Genomic DNA, 25,634 nt, shown 5'->3' with positions numbered 1-25,634 from the left:
CGCCAGCATTGTTTTGATTCATAAGACCGGAAATGAACCAAAATAATGTCTCAGTTGCTTACTGAGAGATTCGTCTCAGTTGTTTGCAAGCTGTTTACCAAAGTTTTATAGTTAGCCGCATTGGTGACAGCCTAGATTCCCAACAACCGAGACAGCAGGTTGGATTTAGGAAAGGACACTCAACCGTAGATTAACTGCGTCTCGTCAATCAAGTGATAGAAAAATCCGCAGAGTACCCTAACCACCTTTACATGGCCTTTATAGATTAGGAGAACGCGTTTGATTACGTACACACCGCAGCCCCGCTAGAAGGACATAAACAACAGGGAATAGACAAAACTTGCATAAGACTTCTAGAAGACGTATATAATGAGTGCACGGGCAGGGTAACGCTCCACAAGCAAAGCTATAAATTTTTCATCCGAAAGGGAGTAAGACAGGGAGATACCATCTCGCCAAAACTATTCACAATATGTCTGGATGGGGTATTGAGAAAGCTTGACTGGGAAGACATAGGATTAAGGATAAATGTGGAAAACGTGAGCCATTTGAGGTTTGCGGACGACATAGTTTTTCTGAGTGAGACTGCAGAAGACGTGAAAACAATGATTGAGGAACTACAATAAGAAAGCGCGGCAGTGGGGCTAGAAATAGATATGAATAAATTTAAAGTAATGAGGAATAAGCATGCCGAAAACGTACTCTTCAGCTTAGGAAACGAAGCGCTAGAAAAAGTAAAAGAATATAACTACCTCGGACAGACGGTTAGTGCTGACCGCAACCACGAGAGCGAAATCCGGCACAGAATAGGTATGGGTTGGGGAGAACTCGGCAAGGACTCCCAAATAATCAAAAGTAAGCCACCTCTGCCACTCAAAAGAAAAATCTACAACCAGTGCATACTGACGGTGACGACAAAGGGAGCTGAAACTTGGCGCCTTACAGAACAGCTGGAAAGGAAACTTAGGTCGGCTCAATGGGCCATGGAGCGAATAATATTAGGAATAACATTCAGGGACAGAAACGAGCTGCCTGGATCAGAGAACAAACTAGAGTAGAAGATATCATAGTTCAAATAAAGAAAAAGAAATGGACCTGGGCTGGGCATGTAGTGAGGCGAACAGACAACAGAATTAGGGTACGAGAGTGGACAAAAGGAGATGTGTCCAATAGAAGGGGAAGGCCATTAACCCGATTGAGGGATGAAATACAGAAATTCAGAGGTAAACTGTGGACTCCAGCAGCACAGGACAAGAGTGGTTTGAGGTCAGTGGCAGAGGCCTTCGACCTGCAATGGACCTGAGTAGGCTGTTGATGATGATGATGATGATAATGTCAGCTTGTGGTGGTACGAGATTGGTGTTGTAGAGGCTTGACAATATGCTCCCAATTGCCACCTGCACTGCACTACATAATGCACCTACATGCTCCGCCTTGTCCAATATTAATACGCTGTGGAATGTAACGAGCTATTATCTCCACGATTACTATGTAGATATATGACGTAACTTCGGGGGATGAGCTAGGCCCAAGTGCTCCTCGGCGGTCAGCAGACCGTCCCGGGCGCCACCGCTACAGCCCAGAGGCTACAAACGTCTGAGCGGACGGCTGTGATGCAGGAAGTGGGAGTCATAACCAATCCTTTGTGAAGCTTACGTCTCTCAATAGGCCAAAGCTTGCATGCGGCCAAAAAGGTGAGTTTCTGGAGAGTTTACACTGTGGAAACACTTTCGATCATTTGCAGCACGGCTGGCGATGTAGAGGCCTTGGATGCCCTTGGCAAGACTCCAATAGACACCCCTGACACATGGTTTTGGCAACATGCAGACAGCACGACGGGCAGAATACACGGTATGAGGAGTCGCTCTCATGCTTATGCTAGAGGAACAAAAAATAGGAATCTTAACAAAAGCACACTGTTTTCTGAAACACTACTCGTCCACAACAGAATTTGTATGTCGTAGCTGAAGTAGCCCGAAGTCCTAAATAATAACTGTCTAATAAAAAGGCTTGTTCCTGGATATTCAAAAAAATGCTTGATTGATTTGACCTTAGCATCTTGCAACAGCAGTTCGAACGGTGTGAATGCTTAAGGCTAGGCGTTGCCTTCTTTTGCACTTACTGAACTAACCACAAATTATTTGTAGATATAACTGAGAGCAAACCACCGTTAGCAGACAAAACTTGGTGTACACCTCAGGAATGGATTCTTGCTATATTATTTTCTCTATCCATTATTGAGCACCCCAATTGTATAAATGACGCCGACGCCACTACCTATGCCGTTGATAAAGCTTTACTTACCTATAAACACAATCGAAGGGAAAGCGGAACCCTAGAAAATTTAGAACTACTACAGACAATTGAGTGGCCTGCTAATAAAATGTTATTAACACTAAAACAGAAATTTCTATAACTAGTTACGGAAGCACGCAATTTATGCATTGGAACTACGGCACTCATTACTGTCGAAAAACACAAATATCTGGCTGTAACCCTGGATCGCTCAATGCACTTGGCCGCTTATGCTGAGGAACTTTGCACAAAATTATCGCGAGTATGTTAAACGCTTTTTCGGACCCACAAGCATTTCGACACGACGAAACTAGGAACAGTATATATTCCAGCATGTTTTTCAGTCATGTTACTTACTGTATAAGGTCTTGAGGATTTACATACACGCCAGTTTAGATTGGCGTCGTCAAAAGAGCGCCATCATGTTAACGACTTATTCCCGTCCCACTTAGCGTCACCAATTTTTTCAGAACTAAGCCTTACACAGTAGCCTCACTAAGCCTCACTAAGCCCCACACAGAACTAAGCCTCACAGAAGCCATTGACTATAACACATGATTACTAGTACATGTGTTACTGAAACACCGAACCAATCGTTTTTGCTAATTCAGCCGTACATAGACACCACAAACACCCCAACTCCCAGCATCAAATTCTAACCTACCGCAAATGCGTATTGTGTAGGGCTACGACACTGTTTGCTGCCGGCCAAAGAATGTAACAACAACCCTTTGAGAATAAAGCTAATGGGAAACAGCACTCATTCGTCAGGAGCACTTTCCTGACTGAACACTGTATTTCGCCGTGTTAGCATGTCTGTAATTCTCTAAGTTAGATTACACATAGTCCTACTAATAATAGTGGTTGCATTGTTTTACCAGCAGAGCTGTTTTGCCTGACACAAACCCGTCCGGCGTAGGCCGAAAACACCGAGCGCATGTGAGTGCGTGCTTCGCAGCGACCGCCTGGTGTCCCCGGCGCGAGGCGCCGAGCACGACTTTCGCGCAGTGGCTTTAGCAACAAAAGAATACTAAGCACACGTGAGCGCGTGCTTCGCGACGACCGCCCGGCGTCGTCCAGGCTTGCGCGTGGGCTTACGGCACATGAGGAGCTCCCCCCTTCGTCGTCGTCGTGTGGCGACTGGCGCGCCACGGGTCCGCCGCGCCGACGACGATGACGACGAATATGTCAAGCCACCCATTCACAGTCCACACGTTGAGACGGCCACTTGACCAGCAGACGAAGTGAGGTCTAGCGAGGCGAGGACGCGCTACAAGAGGATTTGCGTTACGCGGCTCTGCCGTCGGAAAACGGCGACGAAAGGGATGATGGCGACTGCTACAGAATAAAACATTGTACGCACTTTAATAGTCTTTGCTTTACAGTGCCATCTAAAACGACTTTTTACTGCTGGGGTCCGGCTGCTGCCGCCTCTACCCTGGGATTCGCTGCCAGTGTGGGGGGAAGCGAGGTCGATCGTCAGGCCTGCTGTTTCTACAGCCTTCCACCACTAGTGCAACCTGCACCAATTTTTTTTTCTAACTGACTTTATGAATTCTTCAATAGGAATGTCGGCTAAGGATCCACATGACTTCGCATCTTGCTTGTGTACCCGTCTTTTTATGAAACGAAGACTTTTACCTGTCTATTCCAGAGTTAAAGAAATGATAGCCCACCATCACAAAGCCATCCGTAGATAATATCAATAGCCCAATATCGATAGTGAGTTTTCGGCTTTATTTGTGGTGTACATTCGGAAAATATCGTACCCCCCGCGCGCGGCACTCTTACCATTGCGCTATCCGCCGTGGTGGCCCTTGTGCCGAAATTTTCGCGCGTTAAAGGTCCCCATGGTGGTCGAAATTGATCCGGAGCCCTCCTCCATACGGCACGCCTCACAGCCCAGGTGTAGTTTTGGAGCAGCATTAAACCCCACATCGATCGATCGAACATTGATCGATCGATCAATCGATCGATCAATCAATCAATCAATCAATCAATCAATCAATCAATCAATCAATCAATCAATCAATCAATCAATCAATCAATCAATCAATCAATCATCCTTTCGACTGTGAAAACAGTCGATATTGGGGCACGGTGCGTTCGGCGTACCGAGTGGACTCTGAGGACCCTATAGATTGCCTGTCCGCAGTGGGACCGGGATAAAATTAAATTCAATTGAGCAAACCTGCTTTGCGTTCATCATGAGCAGCACGAATGGCATGAAATGCGAGTGGAAGATGAGAAGGAAATAGAGTAGTAGGTCTTGCGCGTCACTGATGACAGGAGGTTATGGCCTTTCGAGAATATTTCCTGCCATGCAAAAAGATACACAGACAAATTTTTATTTGATGTCACAAAAAAAAAATCTAACATGTATTTATTAAATGAACGCTGGTAACTCTCGGTTATGTACATACCTTCTCGCTCAAAGGTGCCCGAGGTTTTCTTATAGCAGAATAATGCGGACACATATGACCCATGGTAGGAGTTTTATTAGTTTAGAACGTCCAAGCATTCTTTTACCCTGTTTTTTATCCCGACGGTTGAACCAAGTGACAGTGTGACGGCCGGCCGGCAGACAGACAGACAGACGAACTGACGAACAGACAGACCAAAATGTTTGCGGTTGGGTGGTCTAAAAAAGAGTACCATTCGTGATAATACTCTTCTTAATTAAAATGCCTCAGGTCCTAGTGCCTTCAAAGCAAACATACGTAGAGATGTATGTGCGGAGATGGGCTCTTGGAAACAATTAGAATTCGCAGTATTTTCCAATCCAAGAATTTCCAGAAGTTTTTTGCTGTAGGCTTGCAGTTTACAGGGATAAAAATTGCACATGGCCTTTTCTCATAAACGAAGTCAGGGCAGAGGTCGTGTGTGTTTTGCATGTTTAATGCGCGCGTGCGGGTGCCTTGCAACAGGGAAGACCAGTGCCCGTCAGAGCAGCGATCACGTTCCTCGCTTGGAGGATGCCCACTCGTTGTGGTGAGATTCAGGTAGCTTTTCTCCCCCATGCAAGGGGGGCCAGCCGCAGTTGGTGCTGAGACGACACATTGTTGTAATCGTCCAATTCGCCGACAAAGTCGTTGATTCAAAAGATTAGGCCCAGGAGAGGGAGGAAGAGAGAGAGTAAACTTTATTCAAGAGCAGATGACGATGATATGGACAGCCCTAGTCCAGGCTCTATTCTGAAATGCAGAGATACACGGCCTTCTTGATGTGGGCTAGCAGAAGGAGCTGGTCAGAGGGAAGAGGTAGCCTGAGTCAGCCAGGTGTGACTCGTAAAAATCTGCTGGTGTTGTTGTGGGTGGACGGCAACTATTTACGGAACAATTCCAGGGCATTCCCCAGTACATGGCTAGCATTGGAGTAGTCTCCGAAGTAGTTTCAAGGCGTAGGTTCGGCCCTATGAAAGTTAAGGATGTGCAATCTGGTCGGGATCAGTTGGGTGTTAGTGCCTGACGTTGTAGCGTGTTGTCTTATTAGGTCTTGGTCTGGGACAGACAACTATTTGCTATTGTTTTAACTGTCCATATATTTCGGGGAATGGAGACTTTTGCATGTTCCCGGAGTTTCGTCTCTTGGGCGATCCAGTCTTCCCTTTAACGTCCAACCATTCCGACGTGCACAGAGGTCCATTGGACGTTGTATGTGTGTCTCGTGTGCTCCTTTAAGAAGCTCAGTCTCCCCTGACAATTACCCGTAGAGCTACCCAGTGAAGTACCAGCTGTATGCTTTTGTCTTTTGTTTTTCTCGTACAATAGTTCAGTCCGGGACGAGTTGGCGGAGTGGAGTGCCGTTCTTGCAGGAAGGCCAGCGGCCATCGTTCCGGGAGCGGTATCGGGCTATGAGTACCTCCATAGGCGCCTGGGCAGACTGAACTGGGATACACTCTTTGAGCCGGCCATCAACATAGCCAAGGAAGGCTTCCCTGTGGACAAGCACCTGGCGGACGCCCTCAAGCGGAAGGACTCGGTTATCAACGCGGACACCAAGATGCGGTGCGCGCAGTGACTTCTTGCTCAGCTCCAATGCTTAGGACTAGACGTAATTTCAGAATTTTAAGCACGTGTACGAGCCTAGCTTACAAAATTAATACACAAGGATACTACTGTACGTAGTCTAAAGAAATGATCAAGAACTGCAAGGCACTTTTATTTTGTAAGATTTGCGGAATTTTTAAACGCAAAATCACTCTTCCGGCAAATTATACAAAGTTCTCGAGCGTAGCCACCAAGTTGAATGGAATAAGTATGAATAAAATTTGAGGTGGTTTTGTAGGGGCAACATCAAGTTTCAGAGGCGATCCTGTCGTGTTTCAGAGAGATGGAATTCACCAAACGTTACTGCGTCTATAGGACATGTTCATGACCACAACTGCAAAAAATATGCACAGAATATTGATAGTGTCCCAAAAGATTTTTGTCCCCCTGATACCATACAGTTACTAGCTTGCTGTGGACAAAAATGTTTGTATTTGGGATTTGGTACTGCTAGGTACATCACAGGTGTTTTAGATGCAAAGCATCTCTTGCTCGGGGCTATGTCCGTCCGTCGGCGTCCGTCCGCACCTCTCCCCCTCCCCCCCAGCTGTGCGATAACGCCGCTCTCCTCCTCTCCCACTCTCCCCACCAGCTGTGCGATAGCACGCGCTCTGCTTCTCCTCTCCTCCTCTTCGCACGCCGCTCCCTCAGTTGCTGCTTGTTCGATGAACTGAATGGACGCCGAAAATTCTGTCAGTGAACTGGCGAAAGTGAAGCCGCTTCGAAACGCCAGCGTCGAGAAGCGGATCCCACACTGCGAGAAAGCGAAGCCGCTTCGGCACGCCAACGTCGCCAAGCGGATCCGGATGCCGCTCTCGTCAACGCGACCGCGCCGCGAAAGCGGCCGCGCGCGTGACGGGGGGGGTCGGGAACTCCGAGATGCTTTGCATCACCACATAGTTCCTTTCGGGGAGATGGTGTAATTTTTTTCTTACTCATAAATTTGCGACAATGCGGCGGTGTTGCTTTGACGCAATTAATAGAAATCGGCGCGTTAATTTGTACACGTTTACGGTGTAAATAGTTTTTTTTGACGAAAAGGATCAGCCGAAGGTTGAGCCTTGACAACACAGTTTAAAATCAACCTCTTTCACCTGAAGTGGTCTACCCTGCTTTTCATAATTTATTTTATTCTAGCATGTTCATAAAAAAAGAAGCTGCAGAAATTCAGAATTGTCTACTAATGCGCACCAATCTTATGCCGCTCGTCTAGAGTGTCATTGTTTACAGCCAAATGTGGCCATGGGTAGTGAAAGGTTTTGATTATCTAATTCTTTTTAAGTTTCTTTTCGCCAATCATGTAAATTTATATTATGGCAGCGATGAAGTGCGTCACTTTGCGAGTTATGTTTTTTTTCGGTGATGCAAGGCGTTTTTGATTGGATTTGATTGGAGGGTTTAACGCGCCGACGCAACGCAGGCGATGAGGCGCGCCGCACTGGGGGGCTCCGGATTAATTTTGACCACCTGGGGATCTTTAACGTGTGCCGAAATCTCGTGCACACGGGCATTTTTGCTTTCCGCCTCCATCAGAAAAGCGGCCGCCGCGGCCAGGAATCGAACCCGCGACCTTGTGCTCAGCAGCGCAACGCCTTAGCCATTGAGCCGCCGCGGCGGGTCTGCAAGGCGTTTTGCACACACACATATATATATATATATATATATATATATATATATATATATATATATATATATATATATATATATATATATATATATATATATATATATATATATATATATATATATATATATATATATATATATATATAGCGAATCAGAATAGGAAATGAGGGGCTCGTTGAAAATAACACAGAAAATAAGGGTTGGCAGTCGAGAAAACCTCGGAAAGCAAAGGGGAGGATGTGGTAGATCATTGAAACAGATTAAGAATTTGGAAAGAAAGAAAGAAAGTGAAGAAAAAATGCCCGCCAGGTGGGATCCGAGCCCACGACCTCCAGAATACCGGTCTGGTGCGATAACCACTACGCTACCGGCGGGGCGATTTTCCCATTCACTTTCTGGGGTATTTATGTTAGGTATGTTTGTTTCCTGTGCTTGGGGGTGGTAGCCAGCGCCATTCGGACTAATCGGGGTGAAGGGGACCTTCTTTTTAACCCCCGGGTCGTGACTCGAGTGTCTACGACATGTCCAGAGTGGTCGACCAGCTTTGAACCCTCTTAAGCTCCCTTTGGCAACAAGACTGCCAGAACCGAGGCCCTCGCTATGCATGTAGCGAATCAGAGTAGGAAATGAGGGGCTCGTTGAAAATAACACAGAAAATAAGGGTTGGCAGTCGAGAAAACCTCGGAAAGCAAAGGGGAGGATGTGGTAGATCATTGAAACAGATTAAGAATTTGGAAAGAAAGAAAGAAAGTGAAGAAAAAATGCCCGCCAGGTGGGATCCGAACCCACGACCTCCAGAATACCGGTCTGGTGCGATAACCACTACGCTACCGGCGGGGCGATTTTCCCATTCACTTTCTGGGGTATTTATGTTAGGTATGTTTGTTTCCTGTGCTTGGGGGTGGTAGCCAGCGCCATTCGGAGGTCGTGGGTTCGGATCCCACCTGGCGGGCATTTTTTCTTCACTTTCTTTCTTTCTTTCCAAATTCTTAATCTGTTTCAATGATCTACCACATCCTCCCCTTTGCTTTCCGAGGTTTTCTCGACTGCCAACCCTTATTTTCTGTGTTATATATATATATATATATATATATATATATATATATATATATATATATATATATATATATATATATATATATATATAGTTGGTTCGTTTGCGGTACTTTTTATCCGTCTTTCGCGGACCTCTCTGCTTAGACTTCGGGTTTTTTGGGAGATGTATAGGATGCATACTTCTGATTTTGTAAGTTCATTCTTTGACAATTTCATTGTTTCTATTTTTCTTGTTTTCCTGTTTTTTTAAATTTTTCAGACCATATCTCCATTCACGCTATTGTTACGGTTAAAAGTATTACTTTTGCCAAATATGCATTTTTGCGAAAACGGACCCCCCCAGTCCTGGCTGTGGGTGTACTCGGTAGAGAATGCTGCGCATTGAAACAGATAAGAGCGTGTCTGTGTGTCCATCATGCAGGTAGAAAATTCTGTACACCTTTCGACGGGCCCAATCTGCGCACATTTGTTTTTCCAGTACAAAGAAAATTTGTGCAAATTGGTATTGCTACGTTATAAAAAAGGCGCGAGAAAAGATGGCAACGCAGAAAGGGAGTAGACGCACTACTAGCAACTGAGAACCTTATTAAAAAAAAACAGAAATACATTGTGTGACAGGTGCTGATAACCCCAAAATAGTGACACAAACATAGAAACAATCTACAAAATGTAGGAAAATAAGAAGTTGTGGATGACATCTACGCTTCAGACTTAAGAAGTGGAATGCGATAGCCTGATTTCTATGCACAGGGAGCGTTTTAAAAGAGTATGTCCATTTACGATCGATGCTTCTGAAGGTCAGCGAAGAAGGAAAGACTAGCAGCAACGGTTTTTAATCAGCGCGTCCCAGGGAACACAGACGCCCTCTGCGCATCTGTGGCGGAAGATGTAAACGTGAAAGGTTGCGGCTGCGGAATGTTGGTTAGTTTGAGAGAGAAGACGGCAGTGTAAGTGTTTAAAAGTGTTTCTTCTGTAAAGCCTTGGTCGGACTGGGCGTTTTTGCTTTTTTGCAAAGAGAGAAAGAGAGAGAGAGAGAGAGAGAGAGAGAGAGAGAGAGAGAGAGAGAGAGAGAGAGAGAGAGAGAGAGAGAGAGAGAGAGAGAGAGAGAGAGAGAGAGAGAGAGAGAGAGAGAGGCTTTTGTTGAGGAAGAAATAGTAGCGGTCTAAGAAAAGGCGGGAAACGTACGGCAGGGAGCTGAACCCTTAGTCCAGGACCCCAGATGCAGTAGATCCGTCCATTTCCCTTTCAATCAGCTCACGTTGATCTTGAGGTAACGAGCTGGTGAAACCTGACTCCCATGTCTTGATAGAAGTGGAATATGTAATGTTTGAGTCGGTCTTCTCTGAGCATACTATTGGACATGGCTGAGTCGCGTGGAAGTGGTTGCGTGTTTACCGAATTTAGCACAGTTTGAAGATAACGTCTGATATTCCCAGCCGACGTATTTTGCAGGTACTTGTGTTAGATTATCCTCCTCTGAGTTGGCGTTCTTTTGCGTCTTTCGGGTAGGAGGTGCGGTAGTCGTGGTCTAAAAAATCAGGGTAGGTGACTTCACTTGCATCTTGGTCGGTCCCTCGATTTCTTCCAATCTTTGCGCCGGGTGTCTTGGGGACGTCGCAAACTTTCTTCAGTGCGGATGGGAGTATCATCCAGAAGCGTGAGGTATACTCTGCCCGCCGCCAGTAAGGTAAGGCCATCTTGAGAGTCTGTAATGACGCTTACGCTTCTGTTCGATACTTTTGCTAGTCCTGTTGCCAAGAGGATTGTTCCAAGTTGTTCCAACTTCTTCTTTCCTGTATGTAGGGCGGTCATGCTGTCAAAAAGATTGCCAGCGTAGTCAACTACGACAATTGTAGCCTCCTACTTCCATGCATTCTGGAGTCTTTGTATACTGTCTTGTGATGATTTTAAAGCTTTGCCAAGATGAACTTGATCCTCCAATATCGGCTGTCCTTGCGTAGGTTTGGATGCATGTTTTTGGCAGGGGCGACGTTTTATGCGGAGTGGCTGGTTCGGTGACATGTCCATCATGGCGTCAGGTCATTTCTTTTCCAGGGGGTGGGGTGTGCCGGTCTTCCTAACGATGGACCGTCCAGATTGTTTTTTTCAGTCGTTCCCTTGGTGTTGGCCGGCTAGTATCTCTGCTTCATTTGTAGGCGTCGATGTGGTTGTGCGGCAGGGCCTACAATTTTTTTTGCAGTTGAGATTTTACGGCAGCAGGAACCCGTGAACCGAGGAGTGCTCGTAGGTTGCGGCCAGCCCAGAAGCCTGGGTGTTCTCTGGCGCGTGGATCGTCCTTCGTGCTGAGACCACGCGATGGTGACGATGTAGCAGTGGCCAGTGATGATGATGCTAGGCGCTTTCTGTTGGCGGTCGCCCAGTCTAAAGTCACAACAGGAATACCGCAATAACCTAACAAGAATTCCTGTCGTACGACAAAAAACTGTCGTGACAACAGAAGTTCTGTTGTTACGACAAAGCCATCTGTTGTTACGACAGACATTTCTGTCGTGGCGACAAAGTCAATTTTCTCAACGACAAACATTCCTGTAGTCACAACAGAACTGCCATTTACGCTACTCTTCACAATGGGCATTAACAATCAAACCTTGTGCAACTACTGACGGAACATCAGGATCACGACAAGACAGGAATTCGGCACGACGGAACATCAAAATCAGGACAGGAACACGACACACGACAGAGCACAAGAATCCCGACACGACAAGAGTACGACAAGACGTCAGTACGACACGCGAAAATAGGACAAAACTACAGAAATTTTTTCTGTCGTCTTTTTCGATTGGGGAGGAAGTGGCCGCTACACCTTCAAAGTCGTTACAAAGACCCAATTCGATAAGCTATTCATTAATTATCTTAACCATGAACAGCCTATTAAGGCGCAGTGCATGACGAAGACCCTTCCCATTCATCTTTTTCCGCTCCTGTCATCCTCTCCGCCGTCTGAGTCCAGTGTTTGCCTCCTAGTTTTCTTATTTCGTCCATCCATCAACTTAATGGGTCTCCATTCCTTCTAACGTCTCGGGGTTTCTATTTTTTCACCCTTGTGGTCCGTCTGTTGTCAGCTTCTCTTGTGGTAAAAATTGCGACGTTGAGGGCTGCCTTATATGGTGACCTGATTGAGGTGTTTATTTGGTTTTCTCCTTTGAGGGTAAGTCTGCGGTAGGGTAGGCTCTGCGATATTCGGTTCGTGACGAGTGGCTGCAGGAGTCTCATATTTTCTTCTTTTTCTCATCCTTGCACCTGTCTTGGTTGGGCGTTTTATGATGTGAGCCACTTTGTTAAAGGTGCCCGGCAGCACTAACCGCCAACTACTCGGAATGTATTTGGGGTAAAGTCTATTGTCCCAGCTGTATCCTCCCGCAAGAATTATGAAAATCCGTCCACTATGACCGAAACTACGCTCGATGAGAAATCGCGCATAATTGTTCCCTCTCAAGTTCTCAACTCTACCGCGGACAACGCGACGAAAGCTGCGCGCTCTCTCCCGGAGAGGGCGGCGGCGCGCGGCGTTCTCTTCGGCGGCCTTCGGTATGGCCGCGAGGCCCACCACTGGAGAGGCCGGCGCTGCGATCGTTTTGACGTCACTTGTAACGTCACCGTTCCTATCTTGCTGCGTAGTTGGCTTGCAGCGCGTGACACTTCGCCTAAGAAGCGAGTTCTAAAAGTATTTTCGTGTTCATTTCCTTCGTTTGAAGTTATTTCTCAGTGCGTCAAACGCAGTTCGACCTAATGGTGACTGCATAACTGTATCAACTGTGGTAGAATATCCGCAAACACCATGAGCCTGGTGGTGTATTACGCTTGCGACCGAAGCGTAAGCAGCGGCTTGTTTCCCCGATCAACAATGGGGACTACGACGATCGCCGAGTGAAGTTTCTAGATTTCCCTTGTTTGCAAGAAATGTATAAAGGAGGAAATCGTGAAGGGTTAACTGCTCGCAGAAGCACACGCACCCGCCGTGCCTGCCCGCACAGCCGACGGTGCGGCTCGAACCGACGCATGTCGCGGCAGCAACAAAATCACACAAGTCGTGGAAAAGAAGTTCCACATTGGTGAAAGTGGATGCTAGTGTGATGAAAAATTCTGATAGGTAGTGTCATCAGCTGTGGTTTTCAAAGCGATGCTCAAATATCTGCCGCGATTTACTCCGACCGGCCGCGGAGGTCGGTCCCGGCAGCGCCGGACCCTTCATGCACGGTGCGGCGAGCGGCCGAAGGATGGCTATGCTTGCGCGCAAGAATCGGCCGAGGCTGTGTAGGTATCTTGATCGTCGATCGCTTCAACGGAAATCACCGCGATCGTCGATCGCTTCAACGGAAATCACCGCGTGATTTCCGTTGAAGCGATCGACGATCAAGATACCTACACGGCCTCGGCTGATTCTGTTAGGGACTATTAGGGACTGTCACTCGCAACTCTAACGGCGATGAAGTATCTGCTGCGACGCCAAGCCTAAAGTTCCCAATATCCGATTACGTGCATCCGAAGCCGGCTGCGAGCTGTTGGCGAAGGCCCTCCCGTCGCGCACGCGCGTGTTGCGTTTGGGTTCCTCTAACTTCTTGGAGCCCCCCAACGCTCGGTTCTCCTATTCGAAATATCCCCATTACCCGAAATCATTAACGACGTGTTTCGCCTCGTACGCCTCGCCTTCTGTGAGCAGTCGTGAGTTTCGAAATTGATGCTTGAGAAATGCCGGCTTACTGTAAACATACAAAACACGCTGCAATTATAAATTACCACGCCGAGCACCTAATTAAAACTAAATATAGCCTTGTCCGAACCCGCTCGAAGGTGTTGAAAACTCGCGTTCATACCGTTCAAACATTGCGGACAAGTCGCGAAAAGTAAACATCAGCCGTGCAGAGTACAGGCTACTCCAGTGATCGTTAATCAAATCCGGGCATGACTATAAAAACATCGTAGGGGAAATAGGCACTGATTAAGCCAAACTGCAGACCATAACAATACTTTTAAGCATGTGCGGCGAAGCAATCTGATCACCGTTCTCGCATCATTCATTTACCAGGCAATACGAGCAGTTCACGCGCTGAGATCATAAGTGAGCGACGCGTTTCCGTCGCTGTTACAAGGTGTTTGCTTGCACACAATTGTCCTGTCACAAGTATTTCATAATGAATTTACAGCGTACTTTTCTCGGCATCAGTTGCATCGTCCTTGGCGTTAGCTGGCTGCGTATGTAAGAGCTGTGGGTCGCGATGGTAGCAACTAATTAATACGGCGGTGTCGCCGGGAACGAGCGAGTCGCTGATTGCTTGCCCGAATTATTTGGTTTAGAGACAACTTTTTTGGTAATTTGCATCAAATTCACGAGGAGCGGGCGAGGCGGTGGCCACAACAAAAAAACACGCTTCCGCATACGCACGTGAAATGTGTTGTAGCAGACGACAACACGATTCGGCGTCCTACAAGTGACGTCTCTCGTAGGTGGCGCCACGGTATGTCCTCGAGGCCAATATTACAGACCAGGGAGTTTTCTCGTTTCCTCATCAACGTGGAGGGGCCTATTTCCGGCCTGGTGCCACAAGAAAGCAGGCGTGGCTGCCTGCTCGGAAGTGCACGCTTAGGCTGGTACGGTGTTTTTGAAGCAACAAACGCTTTTTGTCGAGTGGTCTCGTCGAAAGGGGAGTATTGAGTTCACCACTCAAACTCCGCGCGGACTCCAAACAACAAAGAAACACCAAAACTGTGCGTGCGGGTTCAGGCATAGAAGAGCTTGGTACACAGCGCCGACGACGGCGCGTCGTCACAGGAAATCCGAAAACTAAGCCGCTAAGTTGACCTGCGACAGCCAATAGGACAGTCATGCCCCCAATGACGTCTTAACAAAGTGCACTGTTGGGCGAGTTGGTAGTTCATTGTAAAAGATGCTGCAGCGCGAAATAAAACACGGACACAGACGACGCGACGAGCGCTGCCCGTCCCGTCGTCTTTTTGTGTCCGTGTTTTATTTCGCACTGTAGCATCTTTCTCAATGACGTCGTTTAGGCCATGCCAGGGGCACATAATAAGGAAAACTGAAGAGAGCGCGGTTGGTTTTTCCGCGTCTTTCACAGCGATTTGCGCGCTCACCGCTTCACGTGCACGTGTAATATTTGGCTCAGGTACTCCTGACCGTGTAATCTAAACGTCGCGCAGGTTTACTTGCTCTGCTCAAAGAGTGTTGCAGGGACCCTTTAAAATTTTTCTCCATTTCAGCGATTATGAGATCGCACCTGCCGCTTGACTGTAGAGCAATGCCGAACATTTTTACGTGAGGGTTATTTGGGACGACGTCCGCTACTATTTTAAGTAATTTTTACCTTGGTGGTGTGACACCATCCGTCGTTTGCCAAACATAGCTAGCAGAAGAAACAGCACGGCGGGATATTGAAAAGTAGCTTCGCATTCGTGTGATGCGACGACTATATTCTGCTTTTATTTTAGTTCGTTTCTGCTCATAAGCTGTGCCTCCTTATTTTCTAGGCCTCGCAATAATTATTTTGCACCCTGTTTAAGTTAGGTGTCCGCTGTTGGCACCGGCAACAAATCTGGTGGAAGGAACGCCGCGAAGTGTGAGTGGGTAAGGCGTTGCTCTTCTGAGCCCAGGGACGCGGGTTCGATTACCGGCCGTGGCAGCCGTATTCCTGATGAATGCAAAAAACGAACGCCCGTGCGTCGAGATTTCGGCACACGTTAAAGATCCCTATGTGGTCGAAATTAATCCGGAGACTGATGGCCCAAGTGTGGCTTCTTGGGCCACACTTGAGCCACACGGAAAATTTAAGCGTTTTTATTTCCAGTGAAGCGTCGCTTTGATTGATGCAGTCACCTGCGGGCACGGCTGCCGCTCGCGTCTTCCGAACATACTACCTCCACATGGCGTGGTACGAACTTTTCTGCGCATTCGTGGAACATGCTGAAAATGCGTATCCTTTCTTCCGTATCCGGCGTAGTATCATTGTCCTCCTTTCCACACTTCAGTTGCCCCTGCGCCATATTACAAACTAAGGCGCGCTCTCGTATCTGGCTGCCGCATTCACAGCATCCGGGTGGCAGCGATGACGCATTTCCGCTGAAGCTTGATGAGCACGGCTGATAGCGGACGGCTGGCAGCCTCAAGAAAATCGAAAAATGAGCCTAATAAGGCTATCGCGTTAAAATGCGGGTGTTTTTGCCGTGCCGTTTTTTGTGGTCCTTTGTGTGGTCTTAGAGCAACGACCTGCTGAGCGAGGGCGCAAATTTAGAGCGGCCGGGATTGTTGCCCGCAAACAAAACAAACGTGCGGGTATCGCTTTGATAAGGTAAGCACCACGCGCTACTGCCTTTTGTTCTACATGGGCGGCGACGAGATCTAAAAAAATGAAGATCGGATCAATCGGCGCCAAATTTTCGACCTTTTATACTGCCTTGGAGCGAGAATAAGGTCTTTAAGAATGAAGTGCGCAGTTGCAGTTGTCCCTGAATGAACGGAAAAGGAAAAAAAATGCATTTGATGATTCCTCTGTCATAGGAATCGGTAAAACACGAAAATGCAGCGAAATCTGCAGCTGAGCATGATTTCCGGGTCGGCGGCTGTCTTGTGGGTGTACTTGGAGAGCGACGTCCTGCTGGCGGGTCGCTTCGGCAAAGGTGTACTGGCGGCATTTCCGTGACGGATATGACTTCAGTGAAATCTCAGTGCATCCCGGCATAAAACACTTCCGTATATAAAACCCGAAAAATGAACAACCCGAAGTAAAACATACGGACGACGACGACGATGATGATCATGATCGCTATTGGTTTCCCCTTTGTAGCGGGGTGATGACATGTCATCTTACCAAAAAGGACTAATATACCTATGTTTTATACTCTTGGTTTAATACTAGCGCTGGTTAGGGCTGGCACAAAAAGCTTATTAGGCACAAAATACTTTTTTTTCTGTTAGAGGTGGTAACTATCCGAGGCAATATTTCCCCCTCTGCTTTTTGTCCACCAGCATTCTAATCTTCTTTTTGTCGCCTCGACAGCCTTGAAGTCCACTTCCTCGGTGCTAACCTTAAATCCTATGGCTTCTGGAAGCCCTAGGAATTAAGTACTAAAGGTTGCTTCCCCGCAAGAAGACCCGGTATGAAGGGGTGCACCCTTTACAGGCGGCTTGCTTCATTGTATTGACGTCACTTCCATGACGGATATGACGTCAGTGAAATCTTCGTGAATCCCGGAATAAAACACTGTCGTGTTAAAATCCATTGACTAAGAAGCCAAACTGCGCCACAGTGGTCACTGACACTTCGTCGCACTCGAGTAATGAGATTATGCGTAGCCGGCTGCATTAAATATGTAACCGTCAGCAAAGGCGCTCGCTTCACACTAAATAAATGCAGATGTTCTCTTTTGCAAGACATTCGCAAAAGAGACTAGGAGAACGTTTTTCAAAGAGGCTGCATTTTATGTATGAACGGACGCGATCCAGAAAATAAAAAAAGAATGCACTAACAAGGCCGCCCTGGGCGACAGTGGTCACTCATAGTTCGCCGAAGAGAACAAGGCGGATTTAAGAACGACAGGAATTCTTAACTACGGCTATAAAGCAAACGGAGAAAAGCGGACGAGAAAGTGCTATGGCTTGCAACAGATGCACTCTCCCTCAATGAGCCGTCCCTCTCCCTACCCAAAGACAGAAATGCGGCAATAGAAACCGTACGCAACTTACCAATTCCAATTCTATGTTTCCCCCTTCCCTTTCTGAAGAAAGAAAAATTTACACCATCTTCCCGCGAGGGGAACCATGGGGTAGATGCGACGCATCGGGGGTTGCCGTTGCGTTATTCAAATCATCGGACGATGTCATCGGAGCGCCGGCGGCGGAACGACTGAGCGGAGCGGCGCACTTACCGCGTTTATATGCAGCGGAATGAGAGAGAGAAGCGCATAGCAGCGCATGCGCATGTGTTAACCGAGCGCAAGCGCGAGCGCAAGCTGCGCGCTAACGCACAGCTGGCACGGCGACGGGAGCGAGCTGACCGCGCTGACGCACAGATGGCGCTGCAGTGAGAGCGGCGGAGCGCACAGCTGCCGCGCCGAGGATACGGACTACGCCGCGACAACGACGCGGGACAAGACGAGTTAAAGAGATGCATCGCATCTAAAGGAAAGAAAAAAAAAATGTGGGGAACGAGACCTGTTCCAGCTAGGCTATGACAGGTTAGAGCCAATATAAAATAAAAAAAAATAGGGCGAAAAGCCAACCAAACATTTTAAAGAAAAATCCAATTTGATGATTAAAAAAAAAACAAAGTCGCGAGTACCGATTTCTCGGAAGCCGCGTAACTTGGGCCCTCACGGTGACGCCAATATTTCTACAAGCCAGTATACGAGAGATGAGTCGCGGCAGATGAGCAGAAACGACACGCGCGTGACTGGAGCGCTTTCTTAGACGCAATTAACTCCTTACTTGCGTCATTTCATTGCGCCATACCGTTTCATTGTCCTCCACGCGAGGAAGCGGAAGCGGCTATTTGGTAGAAATCCTCTTCAACCTGCAGAGCGCGCGTGCATTCCACCTGCCAGGCTAATGTGCGCGAACAATCAAATATGCGCTGTAGCCGGTTCTAGTGTTTCACTGCCTTCCTCTGGCCACGAAGTGAGACGAACCGGGAGCAGGTGGATTACCGGGTACCATAACTGATACCGAAAGACGGGACTAGAAGGAGAAGGCCATTAACTTGATGGAGAGAAGAAATAGGCCAATTCAGAGCAAATAACGGACCCGGGGAGCGCAGGACAGCAGCGGGTGGAGGTCAATGGGAGGAGCCTTCATCCTGCAGTAGAACTAAATAGGCTGCTTCTGATGAGGATGAATATTTTGGAAGCTTCGTGCAAGATGAACAAGGAAAAAAATTCCCCGCATTTCCCCGAGGGGAAGAATGTGAAAGTGCGAATGCAGGAGTTGAATTTGCGCGGTTCGGTAATGTTCGCGAAAGAGAGATCTCACACACACACACAACTACAAAGAAAGAAAGATGCATTTATTCACAGACACCTATTTGTGTTGTCGTTGTACTTGATTGCTAGAGCGGATCTCGGCTTTGAAATTTCGTGTCAGTACTCCTTTAAGCAGGTGCATTAGCCCTTCTCACGCCCGATTCCTGGCCAATCCCCCACGTGGGTATGTGCTATGTCAGCGGCCAGGCTGCGCGCGCCCATCTCCACGTGCGCGGACATCGCCGGTGGACGCAGGTTCAGGGTCGCTTAAGAAGTGCATTGCACTTAAAAAATATTGCCACTTTTTGTCAATTTTGGCTTCAAGAGCGCAGAGAAGCCATGTGGCTTGGCAAGCCAAGTATGCCAGGAACGTTGGCGGCCCCAAATGTGGCGGCACCCACAAAAGCGATCGCAGCGACTGATTTCCCGGTAGTGTATACTAGTATGAAACTCGACGCTTTTCTCTGCCGGCCTTAATGTCTGCTGCACTTACGTCTCTTTTCCGGGTGAACGCAAATGCAGAATGGTGTATTGGAACCACTCAACGAAAGCGTGGAAGACCGTGGGGGACGCAATAAACAACGATTTCCTTGCCAAGACGCTCACCCAGATCGCCGAAAACGGTGATAGGCACTTCTACAGCGGCCGTCTTGCCGAAGACCTGGTGGAAGACATGAGGAGAGGCGGTATGTATGCACCTTCTCTTCCCTAATACCATGCCTCCAAAGCACGAGTTCTTCTTTTCACACGGGGCTACGGCAGTGCCCGTGGATTGTTTTGAGTCGCGTTTATACCGCCAGCCGATTAATAAGTACGGCACCCAAGCGGTCCCACTTAGTGTCTGCGATAGCGTAAGTGTTGATTTTCAAAGTGCCCTCTCAATGTTATCCCTATCTGTTTGGCTTTGGCAGCAGTCGCAGTTAAAGGAGTCCAACAGTACGCACGTCTCCGCTAAATCATCTCGGTTCCTTCGCAATGCGAGCACGGGTATGTGCGCGCTTCGTGCCTTTCTCGCGCCATATGTGCGCACTGAAGGCGCAAACAAGAATGGTATGCTGTAGTTAGGTTCCTCAACGTTCAATGAATAGCATGGAAGCGGCAATAATTAGTCATTAGTACGACAAAAAAGCGGCGACCCATCGGGAATATCAGAACGGCCGCCTTAAAAGGCGATGAACTTCTACGGCGTGGCTCGTATTTTCAGACTATGGCTTCGAGACTTCAATAAAATCATAAATAGAAACAAATCAGGAAGCCTCGATCTCTGGAATTCAGTTTACAACAGCAGTTTCAATCGCTTTCACTGTACGTAGCATGACGCATTCTTGCATTTGTGGGATGCCCTGAAATGGTAACACGTACCACTTAACTGCCCGACATTTTTCTAAGACCTCACGATATTTTTTGAGTGTTCGAAAGGCAACATAAAATTACTGAATGTTAGCCAGCGCGGAGATATAAATGCAACCGTTCTAACAGGTCTTTTGCGCGCAGCTTTAGTTAAATGAAATTTCAGCGACTCTGAAGGAAGGTTTGATGAATAACGATGTCGGATCACTTTTTTAAAGCTTTCGTCACAAAATGAACTTGCGAATTAAATTGCTAACGCGCACAGTACAATCAATATCTCATGTTTAGCTGCACTTGCAAAGTGACAAGCAGGTTTACAGTGCGTGAACCAAGCTTCTGGGACCTCACAGTGAGCACAGATTCTCTGTTACGGCTGCACTGCTGACCATTTGCAGGGGTGAGACAGCTGAACCAGATTTGGGCGCAGCTTTTGGAGCAGCGAAATTTCGATCTTGGAGCAGAAGAACCTTGATTTGGAGCAGAAGAACGACATTTATTATGTCACCATAGGAGCGTAAAAAAATCAAATTTTTGGCCACTAGGGGGGGGGTGGGGGAGTGCGCTTTTTAATCGGTTTTGAACGTACATAACACTGAAACAGCCTTTCAATAAAGTTTTTTCTACCTGAGAATCACAAGGAACGAACTACACTACTTTTGTCAAACCGTTTTTACATTATTGGGCTCTATGCATAGATAACGCGGTGTTCCGTTGAAAATATCGAATTGAAAAACAGCAATTTTAAGGAATTTTTATTATCCTCTGAATGCCGAAGTTGTATTTTTGTAATCCCAGACTCGGCGTTACGCACAACTGAGAGCCACGGCAAAAGTTGTGCAAAGTGAGGTGACAGTCGTCGCACCCCACCAGCCCTCCCGTTTCAAGCCCCACGGTGGGCGTTCACTACGATCGTAATTAGAGTATTGGTATGATTAGTCACCTCCATTTTGGCATTAAATTTCAATTCAGATAGATGAACCATTATTACTAGCGTGCGATAATAGCCCTTCCCGCTATCGGACACTGCTTGAACATTAGGCGGTGATGCAGCCTGCGCCGCCACTTCTGCCGTGTCCATCGTCACACTCCCGCGGCTCGCAAGCTTACTGTCAATAGCAACAATAACTCGGCGTTTTATAACGCCGCAATGAGTCCCAAATTTCACTTCAAGCACGCACCGCGCCTCACACCCAAAGCCGAAACACGGCGATATCGCTGGTACCCCGTTTTTTTTAAAACCCCCGTCTTTCGAGTCGCGTAACTTCCCGCAATAGGTCAAACGACCAAATGTAAACCCGGCCACCCCTATAGCCAAAAACGCGGTAGAAATCGGCGAAGAGCACTCTGCCTGAACCACGAGAAACTGCTTCGCGCAACGGCCATGTTTTCCTATCTTCACCGCACCAAGATGGCGGCGCCCGGTAATGTCGTTCTGGAGATGCGGCGCTCCCAAAATTGCTGTTTTAAAATCAACTTGCACAAGTAGTTTGTGAAAACTTTATATGGAAAAACTTTAAAAAATCGCACAATATAACATGTGCAACCCGACATTGTGACTTTCGAAAAAACTATCCCGTGGACAATTTTATGCTGGTTTTTTATTGAATGACCAATCAATTAAACCTTTACCAACAGCATCACCTTCAAGGTGCTGAAAAATTATGCCGTCAGTGAGCATGTTCCCCCACTGAAGTTGACGGGAGCGTTAGAATCCTTGGCTCTTATACTCTTTCGGAACAGTCTGGCGCAATTTTTGCAATTTTCCAGCTTTTGGAGCAGCCTGGCTCCGGAAAACAAATTCGTATAAAAACTGCGCAATATGCGCAGCTGTCTCACCCCTGCCATTTGCGTTCCTTTCAAAATCCAAAAGGTGTCTAGAATAGCGAGATGTGTTTGCATTCTTGCGTAATGTCGCTTACGAACCATAAAGATGGCAAATAAAGTTGCCCTGTGCCAGATGTAGTGAAACTTTCCTTTTTATTTCTCGTTACGAAACAGCGCAACGGGTTCCCGCTACTCTGTGTTGTAAACTGAACCTTGCTTTTGTCGTGGCGTTTAATTCTTGAGGGTTGGTTAAAGGAGGCATGGATAAAAGTTTTCTGTGCATTCCGTTTTTTTTTGGAGGGTGGTGGGGTTCTGCCACGTTCCAAGTGCAGAGAGACTTGAACGCATGTAACAAGAAAAGCCAAAAGTTGGTTATCAGTATTACTTGCAATTGGAAATACGGTAGGCATCGTGTTCCGTAACGGTCAAAAAAGCAGTACTTCAACAAGTAGACGCCAGTATTTTCAAAACTGATTAACCCCCCTTTTGGCCCGAGGCTGTCCAGGAGTTGTGGTTCGCCTTTTCAAAATTGTATTGAAAGCGAGAATTGTGGGAAGAATAAAAAAATCCAGCGTGTCATGGCACACACCCCTACACATGTGGGCAACAACGTGCATTATATTACGCCATTTTTCCTCCTTCTTTAAACTTAGGTCCACCTTAATAGGTTAAGACGTGACCATATTATGCATTTGGTTATGCTGAGTGGAACACATTTCTGGACAAGGTAATTAATGTAGGGATTGGAAAATGGGATATATAAAAATGACACACGAAATGCCACAGGACAGGCGTAAACTCATCACTGCTTAATTTTACCGAGAAATCCCCCGAAATACTCCTCCGCAACAACCGAAACGTATTTTAAATAATAACTAACATTAGCAACTCCGTATAAGCAACGACTGTGCAAAAATGCTATTTGTATTCGAAAAGTTAAGGGAAGAATTCGATCACACAGGCGCTTGCGAGCACGTGTAAAATACGTCCCCGGCAATGCATGGGCGATATAGCGCACGGTCGTGTGCAGTGTAATTGTTTTTGTTTGTTTCTTCTTTCTATAAGGACACAGCGCAATTTTAGAAGGGTCTGGCTTATGCACGGGTATGCACAGGTCTTGTCGCTTCTTACCCGTTTCGTGTATTAAACTTTGATCCTTTAACTAACCACCAAGCCAACGTCAAAAAACACCCTTTGGCGTTTCCGAAACGGCAGACGACTGCACTCATCAATAGGAAAAGTGCAATGTGTCGAAGCAATGTTTATAACACGTTGCACACCCAAGCGGTGACCAGGGCGGTGTTTCGTGGAATTAAACCAGCGCATTAACCCGCAACCACCGCCGAATATTGCGCCTCGAGAGCAAATGCGCAAGAAGAGGTAACTGTTTCATTGCTTACTGCCAAACAACTACACATATTCGTTGTTTTATCGTGTTCAGCACGTCTTGCGCCGCGCGCAACGTGAACAAGCAAACGACGCGAGAGCGCCATCCACACTGACGGCCGGGCTAGAGCGGCGGCGCACACAGCGCGCTCCGCCGCTCTACCACCGCAACCGGCTGTTCATCCGCTCGGCGCAAAGAGTGCGTTACTGCGAATGTTTTTGGAAGCACAAAATAAAAGAACCCCCAAAAACAAAACAAGTAAACTTAATGTTTTTGGGATTTTAAAATTTCAATGTGAGATAAATTACCACAGCTAACGTGTATCAAAACGTAAAAATATTATAAAAAAATTGCCATTCCCAGCCAAAACCCGGTGCGAAAATGACAAAACAGAACATTATTAAGAAAAAAAATAACAAAGTTCAGTTTACTTTTTATGGCTTACGTGTTGTATTTTACACACGTATGCATTATTCACTAGCTTTGAAATTACGATGTGTTAGTGTATAGTGGCCTTTTTGCTTCACGCATTGTATTTTTGTCCCCACATTTTCCACCATCTCATTCTCCAACATGGACGTCTCGTACGAGGTCGATTTTTTGGCGGAGCATGACTACGCAGTACCACCTGCAGCCGCATTTGTTACTGTTTCTTCGACTCCAGATTCTTCGTCGCGTTTGCGGTCTGGGGCGAGTTCACCTCCCCCTCAGAGCCCATCAACGCCGAAGCATCTGTACAGGAGGAACTGCAGCGGCATTGTTCTTTGTCGCCACGTTCAGCAGACAGTTTTGAACGTCTACATGAAGCTGCGAGGGGGGCACCAGCACGTTGGCGTGAAAGAAACTTGCCACAAGACAAGTGAGTACACCGGTGTCAGTTTCCGGAAGATTTTGGACATAAAATCCAAAGCGAAGGCGACGGGCGGGAAGCTGACAACACCTTCGCGGAAAAGGCCAGAAAGCGAGAAGCGCAAACGCCGCACTGCGATGTATGACGGTTTCACTTTGTGCGCGCTGAGAAACATTGTGAACGACCACTTCCTACGCAACGAGGCTCCTACTGCACAGAAGATTGCGGAAGAATTTCGGAGGAGTGAGCATCTCCCCAGCCTTCGAACGTGGACCATCAGCCGCCTCCGGACTGACATCGACTTCGTCTTCGAGAAACGCGAAAGAAACTCGATGATGATGGAGCGTCAGGACGTGCTGATTTGGCGGCAGGGGTACCTTCGTCAGATCGCTGAGTACAGGCAGCAGCACCGCAAGGTGTTCTACACAGACGAAACTTGGGTAAACCTCCCCACACCGTCACGAAGGCTTGGAGGGGCGAGACAGTGAAAACGCCTCAGGACGCTTTCCAGCGTGGTTTGACGACTGGGCTCAAACAGCCACCCGGAAGAGGAGCGCGGCTGATAGTCACCCACATCGGCAAGAGGATGGCTTTGTTGACGGCTGTCTGTCCGTCTTCAAAGGAACGAAGTCGGGAGACTATCACGAGGAAATGGACGGCGAGCACTTCGAGGTTTGGTTTGACTCTGTTCTCACTAAGCTGCCCCAGGGTAGTGTTGTCGTCATGGATAACGCGTCTTACCACTCAAGGCGCCTGGAGACTGTCCCGACCATGTCCTCACGCAAGGGGGCCAATGGGTGACTATAGTAGAAGGGATTACGGGGAGGTGGGTGATGTCGCCTGTTCGGCGATAGGAACGCTTCGCCAGCGGGGTGGGCGGCTGCGTTTACGTAATGCGTGTGATTAGAAGGAATATATAGGGGATTGCATGGTAATGAGCGCGAGCTAAGCAACGGTGGTGGTGGTGAGAGGGTTGCATGTTACGGCCCAAACGCCGAATAAGGATGGGGGGGGGGGGGATAGGCAGGCGGCTGGGGTGTGTTGGGGGATAGGCAGGGGTGTGTTGGCGGATTGATGCGAAGATGGCGGAGGATTCGCCGGTCTGTGGGGGTCGGGGAGAGACGGACGGACTGGGCGCTGAGATCAGTGTCGAGCAGTTCCGTGATGGTGTTGTGGAGGTCGATTTTAGTAAGGCGATAGTTTAATG

The 25,634-nt window shown here is 47.5% G+C and overlaps 1 protein-coding gene across 1 annotated transcript in view; it reads left to right on the top strand.

The window, feature by feature from the left end:
• LOC144168266 (glutathione hydrolase 1 proenzyme-like) overlaps window positions 1-25,634 on the top strand; it is a 34,207-nt gene that overhangs the window by 4,258 nt on the left and 4,315 nt on the right. The window contains exons 3-4 of the mRNA XM_077697284.1: window positions 6,066-6,302; window positions 19,539-19,702. Coding sequence (XP_077553410.1) covers window positions 6,066-6,302; window positions 19,539-19,702 — 401 coding nt within the window. The remainder of the gene's footprint in view (window positions 1-6,065; window positions 6,303-19,538; window positions 19,703-25,634) is intronic.

Source organism: Haemaphysalis longicornis, unplaced genomic scaffold (genome assembly GCF_048455015.1).
Source record: "Haemaphysalis longicornis isolate Haplotype H1 unplaced genomic scaffold, Haemaphysalis longicornis Haplotype H1 scaffold_2, whole genome shotgun sequence".
Lineage (NCBI taxonomy): Eukaryota > Metazoa > Arthropoda > Arachnida > Ixodida > Ixodidae > Haemaphysalis > Haemaphysalis longicornis.
Note: the sequence above shows the minus strand (reverse complement) of the source record. Positions and strands in the feature narration are given on the sequence as shown.